The following is a 17596-nucleotide window of genomic DNA, read 5'->3' on the forward strand; positions in this document are numbered from 1 at the left end:
ACAAAAGGAGGTGTACAACTTCGACACCTGTGCAATCTTTCTGCAAACTTACCGTTATATAAGGGGAAAACTAGAGAAGGCGTTGATTTTTATTTTCCCTGGAAATCTCAAGAATGAGGATCGGGTGTCCCAGAAGGTTAGGCTTACCCTTCTACACATACAGTTTCTGTCATGCTGCTCATAAGTCTGATTATAATGTCACAATAATGTCACAATCACAGCAAAATTGGCGTGAGAAGCCTACGACAATTGAAATATATATTCAATATGGGTGTACCAACTCATGATGGCGCCAATAAATCTTTCTTAGTGAAGACTGAAACTTTACTATAATTATAAATTTTAATAGCTTACCAAAATGTAGCAACACTCTATCAATAAAATTGTGAAAAGAAACGTACGCTCTTGAACATCAAATGAACAAGTCGTCCTACGCAAACGGTACTTGCTGTTTGCAAAAACTTGAAAACCCCTATACTTTTTGACTGACTAGTGTCAGAAACCTTTTTACAATATGAATGTTCTGAAATCATGATGAGTTGGCTTCTTGCATTAAAACAAAACAGTAATTTACATATAACTAACAAAATTTATAATTTTTTTCAGTTTTATTAGGAATCTTAATATATATAACTTTCCTGTATTAAACACATATCCAACTTGTTATACTTGTCAAATGTATTCGCATCCAAAGTAGACTACTATAGATAACTATAGACTAATAACTTTTAAATTATTGAATGTTGATACAAAATTGATAGCATAATCATTAGCTCAGCGCATTAAAAATATTTTACCAAAAACTATCCATGCAGATCAAAATGGGTATCAAAACGATGTTCAACGATGTTCCTGTATCAATTTTCACAAGCAAGTGCAATTGGCCCTTGGTTATACATGTAATCATCTATACCTATAGACCTGTTGCTGACCTTCTGCTGTTGTCTGTTCTATGGTTGGGTTGTTGTCTTTTTGACACATTCCCCATTTCCATTCTCAATTTTATGTAAAAAATATATTGGTTAAACATTAGACAGATCCAGGATATAATTAATTATGCAGAAAAATTTAATATAGTAAGAGCATTTTTATTTTTAGACTTTTCAAAATCTATTGACTCTTTAGAATGGGATTTCAAGTTCTCAGCATTAAAAAAATGGCTTTCAAAATTCTATGCTCAAATGGATAAAAACTTTGTATACAGACATTAAAAGCTCAGTGATCAATAATGGATGGATATCAAATATCAAATATGGTCTTTACGGACTAGATGTATCTAAATGAGCAGACTCAAATGTCTTCGTAGGTATTCAGCAATATCTTCATGGTCGTTCCATTCCGCAACACTGATATCACACTCTTGTACTTTTGCCTCCGCATTCAATAATAATTTTACAATATTCAAATGTCCTTTCATTGAAGAAAAGTATAACGGCGTACATGTTTCTCCGTCACCATAATTATCGTTGACAGGCAAATTGTATCTCAGTAAAATCCTGACAATTTCGTCATGTCCATTTTCACAAGCAATACGTAAAGGCTCGTTATGATAAAATGTTCCTTTTTTTAGAAGAAGTGTCACTATTTCAGTATGACCAAATTTACATACATATTCAAGAGCAGTGGAAAGATCTGAATGGATACCATGAGTGAGTAACAACTCAACAATGTTACTATATCCATGTATACAAGCCACTTCAATTGGCCATGTTGGTTGTCTACTTAAATATTCCTTTCCTACAGATGATTCAACCAAAATTTTAACAATATTAATATGTCCCATTGAACATGCTACAGATAACGGTGATTCTCTTTGATAGAAAAACGAAGGTCTAGATTGCTCTTTCCATTTTTCAACTATGAATGACACGAAGTCTTCATAACCCAATTTAGACGATAAGACAAGTGGTATTTTGAAATATTCTAGTACGCAGAATTCAGTCAAATGTATTCTGAGATATTCTATGAAGGCATTTCTAAACCCTGGATGTCTATTTTGTATGTGTACAAACACTTTTTCATTTCGACGCGATATTTCTTGTAAAAGTCTTTTAAAGAATTGTTCATTATAAGTCTGATTTAGAATAACAACAGCATTTGGGCTACTGTCCTCACATTTATAGGATTCGAGTCTTATTCGGTCTTCAATAAATGAATATTTAGCGTGTTTTAATATACTTCGTATAAAGTTCGTCCCGATACACGATACAACATTATCATGCATTTTGTCATGTATAAACAACAGTTTATTTTCTTCTCTTTTAACATATATTTCTTCTATCGATTCAAATCCCGCCTGTAATAGCTTCTGACTTTTCGGTGTTGTTTTGAAACCTGACTCTGTTATGACGCTCTGTAAAATAGTATAGCACTCGGATTTTATGCATTCATTATTCCATGATGTTATATGGAGTTCATCCGCAACTAGTAACAGAGCAAGGCAGATATATGATGGATTCTCTGAATCTCTCATTTCACTAATTTTATCAGTTAAAAATTTGTCAGGATTTAAGAAAAAATCTTGTATACTGTTACAAAAATGTTTTCTATATAACGTACAAAGTAATGGTAGCTGTTTTGTACTTAGTAAACAATCATTATTCTGATAACCATTGACCTCCTCATGGTCAGGAATATATAAGTCGAAGATCTTTTGACGTTCTTCTCTTGATAATGACATTTCCGGTGAGTGCAAATCACACTCTACAATAGATGGCAGAAAGTGTTTTATGTTGCTTACATTGATTGTGTTTGGTCTACACGTAATTAAAAATTTGCAACTTAGGTTAGTTGCTGCTATACGTTTCATTTGATCAAACATCAAATTCAATCCGAACTGGTCATGATCTGAGATCGAACATTTTCCAAAATAATCGTCATAAAGATATAAAATTTTGGGGCTGGTTGTTCCATAATTATTCATTGTAGGAAAATTACTACAGGAAGATTGCCATTCGGAAACGACAAAATATCCATGACTTTCTGACATGCGCAATGCTATGAATTGAGCCACACTTGATTTGCCAGATCCGGATACTCTAGAAATTGCAACAAACCTATTCTGTAGGACCGTTTCAAATGTATCAAGTGCTGCTGTCGATACAATGAACCTTTCTTTGCTAAGTTGGTCCCTCCATTTTCTTTTCATTTCAATATTTTTCTCTGCAAAAAAAAGTTTTGAAAACAAGAAAAACACCTCTTTTTATTTGAATACTTTGTTACACTGTACAAATAAGATACACACTCTTGAAAATAGATCTGTTTATAATTAAAAAAAATATCTATATACTACCAAATATAAGTGTGGTGAAAATTAGCAAATTGGTCATTATTTGCGAAAACATTTGCTTTACACTCTCAAGGACAAACCGTTAGATGAGAGTTATTTGTCAATGTTGCAGGCAAACAGATGACTTTGTCAGCAAAGAAATAATAGTTTCTTTGCTTTTGGATTTTCATGTTCGCATTGTGACTTTGTGTCATCAATAAATAAGTGAACAGAAGGGTCAAGGGAATCCTAATCGCTCATCTGGAATACCAAGAGTCTTATCTAAGTTTTAAAAGCAACCCCATTTGATCAATCCATTCTCATCATTTTAATTTATGATATCATATGTTATATTAAGTCATCAAAGTAATGTGTGCTGATAAATTGAAATTTAAACTGACTCAAGATTTTCCATAATTATGCTTAACAATTTTAGATATAATTGTGTTGTTAATCAGTTATTTCAAAGGTCTATCTAGCTGTTACAGTGTATAATATTAACACAATTTAGTGGTATTTCTTGAAACAATTTATAACATCAAACGGAAAGACATTTTACAAGCGTCATTCGAAACCATCATTTTGATTCAACCGTTAGATGGATTAAAAAAAATACACTAACTGATGTCATATTTATTCATCGATAACTCCTCCAATTGAGCTCTTTCCTTTTCTTCTGCTCTTAATAAATCTTTTTCCAATCTGTGTTTTTCTTTTAATCTATATATCTCCTTCCTATCACTTTGCATCTCGCTGAAAATCTCACAAATATAATTTCTTTCATCTAAATTTTCTATTTTTTGTCTCCGTTCATGGCATCCTCTTAACAAATTTATTCCCCCTAAACGTCCAATGGCCTGTAATACAAAGGAAAAACTTTGTTTTGAATCATTTTGTAAATCACTTTATACGGTCTCTTTCGAGGCTAGTTTTATATACCAGTATATTCGTATGGTATTTAGTTTTACTGATTGTGATATTTGACCATTATTAATTCGCATTCCATTTATGCATAGCAGAAGACTCTTACTCTGTCGACGTGGCCTTACCTATTTGGCAGTTCATGCGATTCAATCAGTTTCTGTTCATTATCTTAATGTGTTTCTTCCTAACCTATTGTTGAGATCTTAAGTAGATTAAAATTCGGTGTCATTTAAAAGAAAGGCTTGAGAATCGAACATTGTATCAGATTATATCTAATAATCTGTCACAATTACTTGTCGATCTGTTGGATTTTTAGTGGTTCTATATTTGTCACTAAAGGGAAATGTTGGTCATATCGTATGGAACGCAAAAAAATTGTCATTCAAAAAAGGGCATTTTATATCATCTCAAATCCGTCCCATCTTTTTTTTAACATTTACATAAAAAGGGCGTTTACAATATCCGATCTTTGTACTGGATACCCAAAAATCCGAATAAGGAACGATATATAGCTAGGTCTTTAAGATGATCAACTTTACATATTTCTATGTTCTTACCACCATTTTTTTAGAATAAAGAGAGCCTGAAAACAATGTAAAATATTTTCGCATAAACTTAATAAAGACATAATGATACCTCAGTCAAATCGGTCCAAATTGAATTGAAAGATTCTACAGATAAGATACTTTCATTAAGGTGAGCAAAGTCGTTTCTATAATGCTTTATTCTGCTGAGATCAGCTGCAACACTCGTATCTTCTGGATCCGGAGTCTTTTCATAAACACAAATATCTGTAAAGTTCTTCAACAAACAAAGCATTAACGAAACATCAAATTGTGTTGATGAAGGTTCGTGTCCTACAAATTTAAGAAAATCTGCTTTGATATTACATCCGTGGCTTTCTTCGGAAAATGCCTGTTACAAGTCAGGAATATTGCAGTTGTTTTTCACTTGTTTCATTGATTGGTAGAGTTTGAATGTTATGGACTTCTCCGTTTTGAACGTGTCTTGGAGTGAGGTATTATTTTCAATATAGAAAAATTTAATGTTCCAGATTAAGGTAAATCCAGATACACTCAAACGTTAATGAAATAAGTCACATATGAAAGTATAGTATCTATACTTTAACAAATACATATGAATGTGGTGTTTTTTTGGTTTGTCTTATTATCAATTAAATTATGATATAAATATATATACAATTAAGATATCAATTGTATGATGATATAAATCTATATACAAAATATCAATTATATGATGATATAAATCTATGTACAAGATATCAATCTATATACAATTAAAAACCAATTGTTCAGAGAACAGTTGAAGGTCTTTCCACCAGTTAATATCTATTTTGATATTAAAATATTAAAATCAGTCTAAAATGTCAGTTCATATGGCTTTATGATGTATAGATATGAATTTAAAGCAAAGGTCAAAATCTAGAACGTCAAATTAACCTATGACCTTGACCTCAATTTGAAGGTCACAAACTGAGGATATCAAATCAAAAGACCCTAGGTCTCTAATACGTATGGTTAATAAGTTATATCACTTTACACATAGTTTTAGATATGATAGGGGCAAAAACTCCCATTCATTGTCTACACACCCTATCAACTAAAATTGTTAAGTTACGACATGTCGCAACTAACAATTTAGTCAAAATAATTTGTCGATATCTTATACGGTTTCTGGAAATGAGTGGAAATAAGCCTAATTCAAAAATTAGAATATGACCTTGACCTTTGACCTTGACCTAATTTTCATTTTTTTTGGACCAAGGACCTCAAATCAAAAGATCCTAGGTCTCTATCACTTATGGTGTTCCAGTTTAAAATACATTTCAAAATTTCAAATACAAAAGGGGAAATAACTCTCATATGGAGCGTTCATATTGCTTCGGTCGAAATTGGACAAATCATGCGAAGGATATAACGAGCAATTTTATAAAATAAATTTGTCGTAATCTCTTACGGTTGCGAAGGAGTCGTGATCACAAGGAAAACAGTGTTTAGGGAGATAACTCCTACAAAGAAAAGTATTCGGTTACGCAGGGTAAATTTCAAAAGCGCTTAAACTGTTCGATATCATATACCAAATATCTAAGCGACATATTGCGAAACAAATATTTATCGCAAGAACAAAATTAGGCGGAAGAAAAAAAAATAATCAGAAGAAAAACAATAGGTCTTTCCACAGAAAAGTGGAAAGACCTAATTAAGATATCAATTGTATGATCATCGATATAAATCTATATACAAAATATCAATTATATGATGATATAAATTTATGTACAAGATATCAATTGTATCATGATATAAATCTATATACAAGAGGCTGTCAGGACATAATAAAACGTCGCTTATATGGAAAAATTAAAGGAGATAATTGAGAACCACATCAAATTTATTTCATCATTGTCGCCTTTACACTGCAAGGTCAACAGAGTTTTCCGCAATATAAGAAAAATTTTGTTAAAAGGATTCCCGCAATTTTTCTTTACCAACAAATGAGCAATACACTGCACCTTCGTCTACCATTCCAGATAAAAACAACGTATTTTGAAAAGAAATAAACAAACACATACCCTCTTTTGGGTCAAGAAGATCGATTTGTGGCTGTTTCAAAAATCCCTTTTTTCTCAGCTGATAGATGTTTGGGAGCTCCTTTCTGATAGACTTTTTCAAGCATGAAGGATGAAATTCTTTGTCGAATACTTTACGCACAGCGAATGGTGAAATTCCTGTCAATAGGAACTGAATAATAATGTAGTTTTTTTCTTCATCGGTAATTGCTGTCATCGCAACTATACACTTTCAACAGAGGTTCAGATCTGTGGAATATGCGTTTTCGTTCTAAAATGAAAAACAAAATGGACAAAAAATTGTAACACCTTTTCGTCAAATGACGTCTGACCTGAAGATAATATCGCAGAAATATGATTTTCAGATTAAATGTTCATGACAATTTTTTTTTCGTTTACACGGTTTGGTATTTTGGGTCCTCAATGCTCTTCAACTTTGTACTTGTTTGGCTTTTTAACTATTTTGATCTGAGCGCCACTGATCAGTTTTATGTAGACGAAACGCGCGTCTGGCATATTAAATTATAATCCTGGTACCTTTGATAACTTTTTGGTAAAAGATGTTTTTTCATAACAGCTATCCTCAAATCAGAAATCTGAAAGATGTGTCACAAATGAACATACAAAAAGGCGAAAGATATCAAAGGGTATTCAAACTCATTACTGAAAAAAAGCAAAGATAATGCATAGATTACCGTAGCCATATTTGGCACAACTTTTTGGAATTGTAGGTCCTCATTGCTCTTCAACTTTATACTTGTTTGGCTTTCTAACTATTTCAATCTGAGCGTCACTGATGAGTCAATCTGTCTTATGTAGACGAGACGAAACGCGCGTCTGTCGTATAAGCCTGTTACCTTTGATAACTATTTACACCACTGGGTCGATGCCACTGCTAGTGGACGTTTCGTCATCGAGGGTATCATCTATTACTTCGGTGTTGACATGAATAGCAATTAAATGGTATTTTTTTTTATAAATTTTCTGTTTGCAAAAGTATGAATTATTCGCAATACTAAGGATTTTTTTATCCCAGGCATAGATTACCTTAGCTGTATTTGGCACAACTTTCGATATTTTGGGTCCTCGTTGCTGTTCAACTTGTTTGGCTTTCTAACAATTTGATCTAAGCGTCACTGATGAGTATTATCTAGACGAAACGCGTGTCTGGCGTATCAAATTATAAGCCTGGTACCTTTGATAATGATATGGTCAAAAAACGAAGACGAAAGAACAATGGTCTAATATTGTCTTTTCTTTTGAAATCTGATTTAAGGATATTGGGGATTACAAAGCACATAAGCACAAATGAAACACATGATTATTAAAATTGACCACAGCACAAAAATACATTAGCTGGACGCATAAGTACCTAGTCACACACTATTCTAATGTCTTCTTCCTTTGTCCTGGAAAATGAGACCCAAAAACAATGATCCTTGCCTAATGCATCCTCTTTTGTCTATGATATGTTCATGCATAAACACTCTGAATAGTAGCGAATGTAACAATGACGTCACGAACTGTGTGTGTAAAACATACATCCATCACGTCGACTTATTCGTCGTTAAGGTAGATCATAGGTATATGTTTCCCGAGATAAAATTTTCTTATACTTTGCCATAATGAAGACTTTACTATGCTCTTTTCAAAAATATAATAAAAAGGATGGGTCACCGTGCTATTTTTCAAGCTATGAGTAGTTGAAAATTTCCTCAATTTGCTTAGAATGGTCATGAAAAAACACATTTTTGTGTATAGTAAGAAACCTATGAGATAGAAATAAATTGTGAGCAGATAGGTTTTATAATATGTTTTCAGAAAATAAAAATAAAAAATGGTGTCACCGAACTTGTTTTCTTGCTACAAGTAAAAATAAAAAAAATCCCTATCATTCCAGTATAAATTTTTTACTAAAAGAGTTATCTCCCCTTAAATGGCTCTTAAACACAAATTTGGTATTTGTTTGAGTATTTTGATTAATTCAATAAATCAGCAAGTTTTCTTCATATAAATACACATAAACATAAAATTGCACATCTGTCTACAAATTTGCAGATTTGGGCAAATAACTAGACTGATTGTGTACTGCGATAGTACAATCCAAGATGGCGGTATACCATGAATCTACCTTAAGAACCATATCTATAGATGACCTGATAACGATATCCTACCAGACTCTTTGAAGAATTTCCGACAATGCAGCTACAAACTGGGGGACCATTGAACTGTACAAAGAAATAAAAACGGCTACAATTTGGTAAACAGGGTTTAAATGTACACGTTACCACCGGAAGCTAGATGAAGAAACTACACCTGTACCTAAAATTAAGAAAAATGTGGTATAATATCCGATGAGACAACTTTTGACCACAGAACAATTGAAGGAACGTTAACAACTGAAGGTAACTGTATTGCCTTCAACAATCAGTAAAACCGATACCACATTGTAATAAAAGGCCCTGTTGCTGTTTTATTTGGAAACTTATTGTCTGATAAAAAAAGAAAAGTCCAACATAATACATTAGTCCAATTCATTTATTTGTATCATCTCGCTGGTTGAGTATCATGGTGTGGGGTGCGTGCATAGCATGAGACGCTTACCGTGTCGACGCAACCGGTATTGCTTCTTTTAGAGTTCATGCGATTCCCAACTTGTTTTTCTTTTCGTGACCTTGATTTGTCTCTTTTTTATCAATTTACAGAGATTCTAACATATGTACACCAATACGTTTCGTAAATGTACAACACGAACTCAAAACATTTCAATATCTTTCCATAACAAAGATTTTATATTTTTCAGTGAAAATTTTACATCTACTACAATATTTTGTTCAAAATAAAGAAATTTGATTTGATATGAAAATCATAAAGTAATCAAAGCTCAAATACATTATGGCAGACTTCTACTTTGAGATGATTTCAGGGTAGGTTATATGCATGTTTGTCAACTGATATACAAATCAATATGAAATATATGTTTGCAAAGATTTATGAATAAAAGATGTCACAGGTTTTTTCTCAGACATGTTTAGTTGCACGTAATCATTTGATAAAAAGCTTATGATATGTTATGATTTTCCTACACGGAAAAGAGTGTCGTTTTTAAGCTGTAAATATACTAGTCAACAAAAGAAACGATACACAAGTTTGAATTAAAATTTATCACAAAATGTAAAAAATAGGAAAAACTGTTAAAATATCCAATGAAAAACAATCATTTACAAAGCAAATGCATATGATTAAAAGAATTTGACAAAATTGGAAAGTTACAGAATACCGAGTTATTGAACACAGGGGTCAAATTTACTTTGCAGAAAAAGTCGGCACTTAATTTTGAAGGTGGGAATTAAGTATTCAAATTTCTATTAAGGCATTCAACATTTTAAACAGACCATGTTTAAGTTTGAAAATTCTAATATCATTTTTTGAATTTTTTGGTGTATATATACGATTTTTGAAATAACAAAAATTCCAAAAAAGAATTTTGTGTTTTTGCCTAAAATTTATGGTTTTGATGAGAAAATAACACTCTAAAAAAAAAAGACCAATAGAGCATTTTTTTTTACCTCGGTACAGTGTATCCAATTTCATTGTATATGGGAAATACATTGCCGTGTATTTTTTATTTTGTTAAATAGTATAGTTGAAGTAAAATATATCAAAATAGTTTACTTTATAGACACACATATACATTTTACCCAGAAATATATCTACATGTTTTCCAAAAGAATAACATATTAACCTAGATTTACAATAGATCAAATCTTTTTTAAACTTCAATATTATTTTAACGAGTAAATTGCTTTTCATCTAAGATTAATACCAAATAGAAAAAACATTTAAACCCGTGATGCTACAATGTGCTACAGCCTATTTCGAATCGAAAAAATGGTTATGTAGTGCAACTCTGACTTTTACACCATTTTTTACTCGTGGCGTTATAAGAACAAGTAAAGTATTGTACGAACAATGATAAGTTATAATGAGAGTATAGATGAGGGTTCTTCTTTTCTGTCTTCTTTATTTTTGTAAGCCATTTTTCTCCAGTGTATCATTATATTTTGTGTCCATTATTCTATAAACTCTATATATTTCAACACCTTTTTATTCTCTATTCTTTATTTTTTGTCCTTTTTTCTCTATTATTTATGTTTTTGTCCTATATTTGCTATTATCACACCGTGGATCTGATCATGATAAATCCTGATATTTGATAATGATTTGTTGAAGTATGCTTGCCAATGTGACAATCATCCACCTAAGATCACTTAATATCAAACGACATCTATGTATATACAGTATTTAATATATTTTGCAAAGATTTATAAATTTAAGATGTAACACGTGTTCCAAAAACATATGATTCAACTAGTAAATAGTTTCTATAATAGTCATGATATCATTAATTGATTATGTTGACTTCCGGTACGTTGCTGAGGAATTAGCTTGTTTCCTCGGCAAATTTAAATGTACAACGCATTGTGATGTAAAATAATATGCATACCTTTATTCAGTTAAGGTGATAAAATAAAAAAAATAAAAAATAATATTGATTAAAAGCTTATCACAAGTGTACTCCATTCAAGGGGGAAAATGTCGTTCTAGCAGAAAATAGTTTATGTTGTATATCATATTTGAAGACATTTACTTTTTGTAATATAGACATACATATATGCAATTTAAGAAAATAAGCATCATTATAATTTCACAAAGAATAGACTATTCATCTATATTTGAAAATGCCATGTCGGGATAGCACATCCTCATTTTTACGGAGATGTTGTTAACCATGTTAACCGTGCCCGGAAATTAAGAAACGATCCTCGTAAACTTATCGATCCTTTAAATAAACTTATTCTAAAAGGTTACCTATTCAATACTGTAATTAGATCATTTGAATATTGTTTTATTGGTATTAATATTGATTTTGCTATCAGTAAATTAAAAGCAAACTAAATAATATTGTTATATATATACATGTATACATATACACATGCATGTCCAGGCATGATGTATCTATAATCTGTCGATACCTGTATCTTAGCATTGCACAAGGTCATGTTTTTCTCTGACTGTTTATGACGTCTTTATACTAAATCCATTGGATCTGGGATGTGTACTGATTGATAATTTAGTCTTAGATGCATGATTTTTTTATTAGATGGTAGTGGCTTTGAACTGGCTGTCCGTAACTGCAAGTACTCTCAGATCTGTACATAGTGTCATTTTGTTGTTGGGATATACAAGTACCCGGCCACGTCCACTCTGTGTTTTTGTTATATGTATTTCTATTTGTATCCATCTGATTTATTAAGCTTGTTTCAACTGATTTTTATACCTCGTTCTTATGTTGTACTGTTACACCATGCACTGTCCCAGGTTAGGAGAGGGGGTCCCGCTAACATGTTAAACCCCGTCAAATTCTGTATGTATATGCCTGTTCCAAGTCAGGAGCCTGTAATTTAGTGGTTGTCGTTTGTTGATGTGTTGCATATTTGTATTTCGTTCATATTTTTGTAGAAAAGTTAATCCGTTATTTAGTTTTCTCGTTTGAATTGTTTTACATTTGTCATTTCAAGGCATTTCATTGCTGACTATGCGGTATGGGCTGTGTATATTGTTGAAGGCCGTACGGTGACCCATAGTTGTTAATATCTGTGTCATTTGGTCTCTTGTGGAGAGTTGTCTCATTTGGCAATCATACCAAATCTTCTTTTTTATATTTATAAGAGTTTTATACTTTAAATCATTGTATAGTTTAAAAGTCTGGACACATCTTTATTATTTTCTTTAAACGGAAGAATATAAGGACACTGATATCGTTACGGGCATTTTCACCACTGATTAAAAAAAGTGTGATTAAGAGTCTAGCACTTTGGGTTTTTTTTCTAAATTAGTTAATTCCTTTTGTCTGTACGTATGTGCCGGGCCGCGAAGTTTCATATAACACATTGAATAAAAGGAAAGGTTATATTGTCAGTTTATTTTTAGACTTAAGAGTTGGAATGTCTCTTTGGTATCTTTTGTTTTTCTTTTGCAGGATTATCTAGTTGTTCTACTATTATATGTACAGTCCATAAATGAACGTCCATACATTTAAAGTTGAGATGTTTCTTTCGTTAGTGGCATCATACAAACGAGGTTCTCGAAATACTCTAACGCGCTTCTTAAAAACCTGAAATCCAGATATGAACCGGTGTAAAATATTGAGTTTTTCTGCAATTTTGTATCCTTCTATTATAAAACAAAAAATAAAAACAAAGAAAAAAACAAAAAAAAATGGAATTCCAAGAAAAATTCAAAACAGAAAGTACCTTATCAAATGGAAAAATTAAAGTCTGGAAAACAACTGTCACATTGCTGACTTGGTACTTATGAAGACAATGGTAAACCCATTCAATATCTAGTTCCTGATTAAAATAAATACTAAAAACTATCCTCTATTGCAAAACAAAATTATCCATAGATAAAAGTTGTCCCATTGTTACAAAACAACTGTTTGCTTTTAGAAATAAGAAATACCTATCAAACCTATGAACGTGCTAGATGTATGCTCGAAACTTACTACTCTGAAGAAGAAAAAATAAATAATATACTTGAGTTTTAATTCTATATTCCTATATATTTTTTTTATATTGGAAAATTATTTTATACAAAAAAAAACTTGTCTTTTTGAAAACTAAAGCAACCACATAGAAATTGATATTATAATTAAAAATTATAATACAAATATCCTATTAGTTTTGAAATTAAAAGTAAACATCAACAATTTCAAAATGCTGAACAAGTGCCACAACACCGTGCAGTGTCTTGCAATTTGTGCATTGTTTAACCTTACACAATAAAAATGCTGCAAATGCAGACATGAACTGCACATAACAGTGAGATTATTAGCGAGAATAACACAATTATGTTTTATTTTTTATCTTAAAATATCAGGAATAACATTAAACGCACTTGTTAGTGCAAAGTGTATACCAAGTGGGTTTAAATTGATTGAAAGATGTTGAATGACGGACAATTTCGCATGTTTTGATAATGTTATAGTGTGTGCATGTGCTGCCATAGGTGCTTGAGAACACGATGTAGTACTACCCTATTTTGAGCCCTCATAGTCCCTCCCCTTTAGTATCACAAAGTCGAGTGACACAATGGACATGATAGTAAACATAGTATATTTTGAAAAAAAAATGGCTTAAAATTATTCCCAAAAAGACAACTTTTTTCCCAAACAGTGCAATTTCAGTAGTAATTGTACATGAATTAAAACTGAAAAAACACTCATTTATACTTTTTTCATGCCTAAAATTACAATATGTGCAAATTTGAGGGTCTATTTATGTATCATCACTGACAAAAAGGGGTCTTATTTCAAAGCAGGGTTTGACTCTTGAAATGGGGTCTGTAAATTGAAGTTTCAGTCAAATTCATGGTTTATTCTAAAATTCTCAATTTGATGAAAATTACGCATATTTTCCCAATAAAAAAGGGTAGAGGTAGTTTTGGAAAAAGCCAACAATATCACTGATGGTATATTGGTATACATATGGTACAAATAAATTATATACATTAGAAAATCAGAGGTTATTTTTATAATGAAAGGGGAATCGAGGGACTATGGGGTTCAACATAAGGTCCTATCCTCAAGCACACTCATGGTCGTGCTACTGCGTGCTGCAATTCGTAAAAGTATATAGTTGCAAGATAAAAAGGGAAGTACATGTATACATGTAGTGATTAAATTTTTTGACTATCCAGTGTTGTGCAATCCTAACTTGCGCTATATTTTAAGTGTACTATGCTTTTAACTTATATATGTCATCTATTTTATCTTACTATGCACTATATGTTTAAAATTGTGTTGTTTTCGTGACTTTTGTATGTGTGTATTATATTTTGTTATTAAGTCGATTTGAAAAGCTCACTATAGAGCTTGTGTTTATGTAGTTTATTGAATATCGACTTTAAATAAAACTTTGAATTGAATTGAATTGAAAAAAAAGTGTGTGAAATGGTCTTTGCGCCACTGAACACAGCAGTACTCTATTGCACCATAGTCCATAGACCAGATCGTTATTAAAGGTTTTGTTTGATGATCTTATTTACATAAATTTCATAGTCCTTGCATCCCGTTTCCACAGTTTCACACAGTTGTCCCTTTCATAGAGCTAAAAAAAACGCTACTTTAGCTCTTCGTATGAGTATAGTTAAGCGTTTATTTCATATTTTTTTTTACAACGAAGTGTGGTCTTCCATTTTCGCACGTCAAGGATAAATTAATTTCGTTTAGTCTTAAAACTAGAGGCTCTAAAGAGCCTTTGTCGCTCACCTTGGTATATGTGCATATTAAACAAAGGACACAGATGGATTCATGACAAAATTGTGTTTTGGTGATGGTGATGTGTTTGTAGATCTTACTTTACTGAACATTCTTGCTGCTTACAATTATCTCTATCTATAATGAACTTGGCCCAGTAGTTTCAGTGGAAAATATTTTGTAAAAATTTACAAAATTTATGAAAATTGTTAAAAATTGGCTATAAAGGGCATTAACTCTTCAAGGGGTCAATTGACCATTTTAGGTCTTACTTTGCTGTACATTATTGCTGTTTACAGTTTATCTCTATCTAAAATAATATTCAAGATAATAACCAAAAGCTGCAAAATTTTCCTAAAATTACCAATTCAGGGGCAGCAACCCAACAACGGGTTGCCTGAATGGTCTGAAAATTTCAGGGCCGATAGATCTTCACCTAATGAACAATGTTATCCTGTCAGATTTGCTCTAAATGCTTTTGTTTCAGAGATATGAGCCAAAAACTGCATTTTGCCCCTATGTTCTATGTTTACCTGTGGCGGTCATCTTGGTTGGTTGGCCAGGTCACGCCACACATTTTTTAAACTAGATACCCCAATGATTATTGTGGCCAAGTTTGGTTTAATTTGGCCCAGTGGTTTCAGAGGAGAAGATTTTTGTAATAGATTACTAAGATTTACGAAAAATGGTTAAAAATTGACTATAAAGGGCAATAACTCCTAAAGGGGTCAACTGACCATTTCAGTCTAGTTCACTTATTTGTAAATCTTACTTTGCTGAACATTATTGCTGTTTACAGTTTATCTCTATCTATAATAATATTCAAGATAATAACCAAAAACAGCAAAATTTCCTTAAAATTACCAATTCAGGGGCAGCAACCCAACAACAGGTTGTCCGATTCATCTGTAAATTAATTTCAGGGCAGATATATCTTGACCTGATAATCAATTTTACTTCATGTCAGATTTGCTCTAAATGCTTTGGTTTTTGAGTTATAAGCCAAAAACTGAATTTTACCCCTATGTTCTATTTTTAGCTGTGGCGGCCATCTTGGTTGGTTGGCCGGGTCACGCTACACATTTTTTTTAACTAATTGTGATTGTGGCCAAGTTTGGTTTAATTTGGCCCAGTGGTTTCAGAGGAGAAGATTTTTGTAAAAGATTATTAAGATTTACGAAAAATGGTTAAAAATTGACTATAAAGGGCAATAACTCCTAAAGGGGTCAACTGACCATTTCGGTCATGTTGACTTATTTGTAAATCTTACTTTGCTGAACATTATTGCTGTTTACAGTTTATCTCTATCTATAATAATATTCAAGATAATAACCAAAAACAGCAAAATTTCCTTAAAATTACCAATTCAGGGGCAGCAACCGAACAACGGGTTGTCCGATTCATTTGAAAATTGCCGGGCAGATAGAAATTGGCCTGATAAACAATTTTACCCCCGTCAGATTTGCTCTAAATGCTTTGGTTTTTGAGTTATAAACCAAAAACTGCATTTTACCCCTATGTTCTATTTTTAGCAATGGCGGCCGTCTTGGTTGGTTGGCCGGGTCACGCCACACATTTTTTTAACTAGACACCCCAATGATGATTGTGGCCAAGTTTGGTTTAATTTGGCCCAGTAGTTTCAGAGGAGAAGATTTTTGTAAAAGTTAAAGACGACGGACGACGACGGACGACGGACGCCTAGTTACGAGAAAAGCTCACTTGGTCATTCGGGCCAGGTGAGCTAAAAACAGCAAAATTTCCTTAAAACTACCAATTCAGGGGCAGCAACCTAACAACGGGTTGTCCATTTCATCTGAAAATTTCAGGGCAGATAGTTCTTGACCTAGCTGATAAACAATTTTAACTATGTCAGATTTGCTCTAAATGCTTTGGTTTCAGAGATATTAGCCAAAATCTACATTTTACCCCTATGTTCTATTTTAGCCATGGCGGCCAGCTTGATTGGTTGGCCGGGTCACCGGACACATTTTTTAAAACTAGATACCCCAATGATGATTGTGGCCAAGTTTAGTTAAATTTGGCCCAGTAGTTTCAGAGGAGAAGATTTTTGTAAAAGTTAACAGACGACGACGAACGACGAACGACGGACGCCAAGTGATGAGAAAAGCTCACTTTGCCCTTTGGGCCAGGTGGGCTAAAAAAATGACATAAGATCGGCAAAATAACTTAAATGACTATATAAATTGCTATTCTGTCGAAGCCGGCAAAATTGCCACTGCCTAATCGACTCAGTGAAAAGTGTCACATAAAATATGCTTATCTTATTTCTTGATCGAGATATGTGAAACGCAAAATGAATAACCGTCAAATTAAGTGCATAAGAAAAATACGATCAAACTTGAAATATATATACAGTCATTGGACAAAAGTGAGTTCCTACTAAAAAAATCTCCTATCATTTCCGCTAAAATTGATATTTTTCTAAAAAAAATTACCAAGTTAAATTATAAGGGATTTTCATAAAATAGATATCATA

The 17596-nt window shown here is 32.3% G+C and overlaps 1 protein-coding gene across 2 annotated transcripts; it reads right to left on the reverse strand.

The window, feature by feature from the left end:
• Positions 1–589: 589 nt before the first annotated feature.
• LOC139491529 (uncharacterized) lies at positions 590–11091 on the reverse strand. 2 transcript variants are annotated; one of them, XM_071279265.1, is made up of 5 exons: positions 10952–11091; positions 6783–7050; positions 4829–5049; positions 3891–4125; positions 590–3162 (listed from the first exon to the last, which is right to left on the reverse strand). In XM_071279265.1, exons 2-5 carry the CDS (start codon positions 6994–6996, stop codon positions 1277–1279), a joined length of 2556 nt encoding a protein of 851 aa, XP_071135366.1. In that variant the 5' UTR covers positions 6997–7050; positions 10952–11091; the 3' UTR covers positions 590–1276. The 2 variants fall into 2 exon arrangements, with proteins under 2 accessions (XP_071135366.1, XP_071135367.1); XM_071279266.1 differs by lacking the exon at positions 10952–11091 and having other exon boundaries at positions 6783–7067.
• Between the last annotated feature and the right edge of the window lie 6505 nt (positions 11092–17596).

This window comes from Mytilus edulis, chromosome 10 (genome assembly GCF_963676685.1).
Source record: "Mytilus edulis chromosome 10, xbMytEdul2.2, whole genome shotgun sequence".
In the NCBI taxonomy this organism is placed as follows: domain Eukaryota; kingdom Metazoa; phylum Mollusca; class Bivalvia; order Mytilida; family Mytilidae; genus Mytilus; species Mytilus edulis.

Coding starts and splice junctions, on each gene's coding strand:
- LOC139491529 (XM_071279265.1), bottom strand. CDS start 6,996: ATGACAGCAATTACCGATGAAGAAAAAAACTACATTATTATTCAGTTC. Junction 4,126..4,828: donor TTTGGACCGATTTGACTGAG/GTATCATTATGT, acceptor TTTGTATTACAG/GCCATTGGACGTTTAGGGGG. Junction 3,163..3,890: donor GATGAATAAATATGACATCA/GTTAGTGTATTT, acceptor TTTTTTTTGCAG/AGAAAAATATTGAAATGAAA.